The following is a 5,137-nucleotide window of genomic DNA, read 5'->3' as shown; positions in this document are numbered from 1 at the left end:
TAGATTAGATTAGATTAGATTAGATTAGATTAGATTAGATTAGATTAGATTAGATTAGATTAGATTAGATTAGATTAGATTAGATTAGATTAGATTAGATTAGATTAGATTAGATTAGATTAGATTAGATTAGATTAGATTAGATTAGATTCGACCAGGTTGGATTGGATTGGATTAGATTCAGTTAGATTAGATTAGATTAGATTAGATTGGATTTGATTATATTAGACCAAATTAGACCAGATTGGATTAAATTGGATTAGACCACATATGATTAGATTAGATTGGATTCGATTCGATTAGACCAAATTAAACCAGAATAAATTAGACCAGATTGGATTGGATTAGATTAGATTAAATTAGATTAGATTGGACGAGATGAGATGAGATTGGATTAGATCGGACTGGATTATATGAGATTGAATGAATTAAACCAGAATAAATTAGACCAGATCGGATTGGATTATATGAGATTGAATTATTCCACATCTATATAATTAATAAAATTAGAATCAACACAAAAGCAAATGTAACACTTAGTAAAATAAAATACTAACAACTGTACAAATACTGAGACAATAGACTTCATTAATCCTGCAGGAGTTCTTTAAGGGAAATTCATCCACTGGAAGACACTTCTCGAAAATGGCCTTGGATTATAACCCAGAATTTAGTTAGAATTTCTCAGCCCACAGTGATGTGTTCCGTGAAAAACGATTAACTTGTGTTTTTTCACTTTTCTATCCAAGAAATACCCCTGTGACCATTTGATACGTCCGGAGCTACGACTCAAAGTATCTAAAACCCCAGGGTCATGGGTCATGGTCATTAAAAAAAAAGAAACACCCCAGAGATGGGAAAATGTGAAAATAACAAAGAAACTCTCCGAGGTTTTAACTCTACCCTGTGACTGAATCACTTACGAGAAGCAAAAAGTGAGTAACGACAAAAAAAACAAAAAAGGAATTTTTTGACTCTGGCCAAAACTTTATAGCGCCAAACCCTGCTGTTCAGCTGTGGTACTGCAGTCAAAATAGCATATTTGGATACAATTCCAAAGACCAGGTTTACGACCTGATCTGTAGGTAAATCAATCGTTGGGTGAATTGCTGAAGTTCTTACGTTTCTCTGACAACAGACTCGTTTAAGGAAATTGCGATACGTATCTTTATTATTCCTGAACCAGAGCGATCTGTGCCACGAAGGCCTTCTCCTGGTTCTGTGAGTCAACCGCACCGGCTGAGCTCATAACACCAAACACGCCCGAAAAAGACACACTCATCCAGATTGTGAAGGAGCCATTGAGCTGCTGTTTCCATCAGGCCATGCTGTCATGCTGCATCACCAGCACGGGCATGTTGCTACCTTTCCTTTTTTCCAGCAGTCGTTGGAAAAAAAAACAAAAAACAAACATCTTACGTCTGTAGCTGACTGTGTTCACTTCAACCCCTCCCCCTCCTCCCCCGTAGTCTTGATTTCATGCATATTCATGTCCTGGTTGCAGACTGGGAATTTCCCCCACACCTGTGACTGGATTACAGGCACCAGTGATGTGTGCATCAGTTGTCTTGGGTACAGGTGGCGCTCCTTTGTAGCGTTCACGTGGGTGTTCTTTCATCCTCAAGTTGACTATTTGAGCTAATCCCACATCTACAGCTGCGTCTGTGATCCCTCTCCTGCTCCCCGCCGCAACGTCGTGTTTGATGGTAAGAATAACTGGAAGCTCCTGTTTTCTTTTATGTATTTTAGGAGCGCAGCGACTCTCCTGGGGGTTGTGGTCTTGCCAGTGGGACAGCTTGCAGTGATTAGGGCCAGCGAGTGCACACATCACAGTGCTGCATTATTAGCAGGCCAGTCAATCCACAGTGGAAATCAAAAAGCAGAGATTCAGGAAATGGGTGTTGAGTGAGGTCACTTCCCAAGGAAGTGGCACGTGCTTCAGGTCAGGAGAAGCCAGGACAGGTACCCTGGGATTTGGGAGTGCGCAGTTAGCGCACGCTAATGTGGGGCGACGCCTGGTGTTTTACCACGTTGGCGTGCACTGTTGAACCTCCGTTTGGTGACTGTAGACAGGTGGAGCAGGTGAGGGGAGAGCAGTCAGGGGGAGGATTCTGAACGCTGGGGCGAAGCAGCAGGCGAGCGAGGAGGTCAGCGTGCCCCCAGGCCGCGGCCCTGGGTCGGATCCCCTCTGGGCACACGGAGAAACGGCGTGATGAAACAGAGGAGTGTGTGTTGAGTTTCTCTCCTCCTTCTCTTCTCTGCCACATTCGCTCAGTCCCTGCCAAGGAACCTGTCAGGGACACATCTACAGGAAGCGACAGTCGGCTCTGTTAGATTGACAGGAGATTCACTGCGACCAAAGCCGGGGAACGCGGCGGAGTTTCAGCCTTCCGGGGGAGAAATCTTTACCAGTATTCCCAGCTGAAGACGAAATGTACACAACATAATTGTTTTTGCTTTTTTCGCCGGCTTTTGTGCATTTGCTGTCATGTGGATTGGATTTCCTTCAGCTGTAGAGCTGTGTTGGCCGTGATGCCCATGCTTTATTGGATTGGTTTAGATGTGGACGCTGGACTTGGAGACTCAACACTTTTGTTTTTCCTTCTCCTCCTCTGTTTTTCTCCCTCTATCTACTTGATCACTCCCGTCAACCCCTATTCCATTTTCCCTCTTCCAATCCTCCCACCCTTTACCCCACTCAACTCCACTCATACATCTTTGACTTTTCCCTTCCTCCCCTCCTCCTCCCACCCTATTTTCCCTCTTCCTCTTTATTTTTCTCAGGGCAAAAGACATGAAAAATCGACTGGCGTTCCTGCGAAGGAGGAATGAATCCCCGGGAAGCAACGCGGCCAGTAAACTGGACAAGGCCATGAAGTCCGTCAAGTAAGTGGCCACTTCCTGACAGTGTGACCTCGGGGGGGAAAGGGGGGGTCGGTGGGCGTGACGCTCTCCCACTCCTGGTGGAGCGATGACCTTGGAGTAGGCAGCTGTAGAGATGAGAGCGTGGCCGGTGTCGTATGTTACGGTGAATACCAGTCAGTCAGTTAGAGAAGGACTGGAAAATACAACTTCATGAAACAAGATAAAAAGTATAGAAAGAAGGAAGAATCTAGAAGTTTGACATCGATGGGTGATGAGAATCAGTAAGGAAGAATCTAGAAGTTTGACATCGACGGGTGATGAGAATCAGTATCATCACTGCTATACATTAAAATCACACACAATATTTTTTTTTTAACAGTCTTTAAAGTAAAGGTAGAAAAACATTTTGTGAAAAAGTACACAGTGCAAAAGTGTAAATCAAACTCAAACTTCTTTTCACTCTGCTCTAACTTTTTTTTTTTTACTAACAACATTAATAGTGTCCAGACACAAGACATCAGGTGATTCTGTTTGCCACATACACACATTAGCCCAGGTCACTGGGGACGAGCGCTGATGTAAACAGGAAGTAGTCAACTGTCACCAGGGAGAAATCACATCGTCAGGGAGTCAGCGGGGAATTTAGTTTGAATTTAGACGGAAACTGAGACGGAGGTGAAACTGGAGGGAATGTGTTAATGGAGCTGTTAGTTCAGTGCTAATAGCTGATAAGTGACCGTGAGGACCATTAGAATAGAAAAGAAAAGAATAGAATAGAATAGAATAGAATAGAATAGAATAGAATAGAATAGAATAGAATTACAATAACAACAATAATAATAATAACAATATTGCGTAGGATAGAATAATTTAAAAATATAATAATTAAATAATTAATAATTAAAATTTAATTTATATAAAAGAATGTTTATAGTAAAATACTTCACAGTAAGCAGAGTATGTACATACCTAGTACACAACAAATATACAAAGTATTTCACCAATACAAGTATTTAAGATAGAAATGCGAAAAAATATAAACATTAAAGTAAAATAAAACAATGTAGGTAAAAAGTAATGTTTTAAGGACAAAAATAACTCTAGTATTTATAAATGTTTGGGCCTTTAAACTAAAACATCTGTGTCTTTTTTGTTATTATAGAAACAATAATATTTATATTTATGCATTTAGCAGACGATTTTATCCATAGTGACTTACAAGAGATTCAAGCTTCATGTGTGGGATCAATGAAGGCGCTCTCCAGAGGGTGGGAGTGGGAGTGCAGGAGGAGAAGGGGAGGACAGGAAAGGGTTAAATCAGGAGGGTGGGGGGTGTCTTCAATAACACACACTAACACACAATATCAATAATGAATATTGTTATACTTTATTTAATACCTCAAAGTCAAGCGAGAACCTTCAGTCTGCCCGCTCTCCTTCAGTACATGTTGGTGAAGAGTGTGAGTGTGTGTGTGTGTGTGTGTCAGTGATGTGTATTGAAGGCCCAGTGTTTCACGAGAGGCAGCAGGGGGCAGACAGACTCTGGTTTGGGGGGCAGGGCTTTCTAAACCAAAGCCTGTCCCCATTGGTCGACCGAGGCCCCTCCCATTCTGCCTGCCAAGCAGCCTTCAATGGGAATATAAAGTCCTCCCCCTCCTCTCCGGCAGACAGACTCATGGCTCTCGGTTTACAGAGCAGTCCCTGAGGTAGAGGTAGCTGCATGAGAGGGAGAGGAGCAGTTCTCACACAGACTAGAGAGGGAGTGAGGAGCAGTGAGGAGCAGTGAGGAGCAGTGAGGAGCAGTGAGGAGCAGTGAGGAGACCAGAGCAGAGGAGTTTTCCACTCATCCACCTGGACACATTCCTGCGGATGGGTCACACAATGAGAAACCTGACTGAGATGGGCTTGTTAAAGAACTGCTCTGCTTTCATCTGCAGGCCCACCCCAGAGGAGGCACTGAAGTGGGGGGACTCACTGGACAAGCTGCTGACTCACAAATGTAAGTTTCTTTGTCACTACTTTCATCTGAACTCCTCCTCCTCCTCCTTCTTCTTCTTCTTCTTCTTCTTCTTCACGACCCGTCGACTCTCTTCTCTCCTAAACACCATATGTCTCAATGCAGCGCAGTGTCAACCACATGCTGCATGCTGGAGAGGGAGGGAGGGGAGAGGGGGGGACGGCAGGGAGGGGGGAGGTGTGCATAGGTTGTTGTATGGGGAAGGGAGGGGTGGGGGGGTCAACGTGCCACATTGAAAACATTTGAATCCTTCTC

At 43.5% G+C, this 5,137-nt stretch overlaps 1 protein-coding gene across 4 annotated transcripts in view; it reads left to right on the top strand.

The window, feature by feature from the left end:
• rgs3a (regulator of G protein signaling 3a) overlaps positions 1-5,137 on the top strand; it is a 138,141-nt gene that overhangs the window by 129,870 nt on the left and 3,134 nt on the right. For all 4 annotated transcript variants that reach the window (XM_025062383.1, XM_025062382.1, XM_025062384.1 and 1 more), the window contains 2 exons: positions 2,785-2,886; positions 4,803-4,864. In XM_025062383.1, coding sequence (XP_024918151.1) covers positions 2,785-2,886; positions 4,803-4,864 — 164 coding nt within the window. The remainder of the gene's footprint in view (positions 1-2,784; positions 2,887-4,802; positions 4,865-5,137) is intronic.

The sequence above is a fragment of the Cynoglossus semilaevis genome, chromosome 14 (assembly GCF_000523025.1).
Source record: "Cynoglossus semilaevis isolate Cse_v1.0 chromosome 14, Cse_v1.0, whole genome shotgun sequence".
Lineage (NCBI taxonomy): Eukaryota > Metazoa > Chordata > Actinopteri > Pleuronectiformes > Cynoglossidae > Cynoglossus > Cynoglossus semilaevis.
Note: the sequence above shows the minus strand (reverse complement) of the source record. Positions and strands in the feature narration are given on the sequence as shown.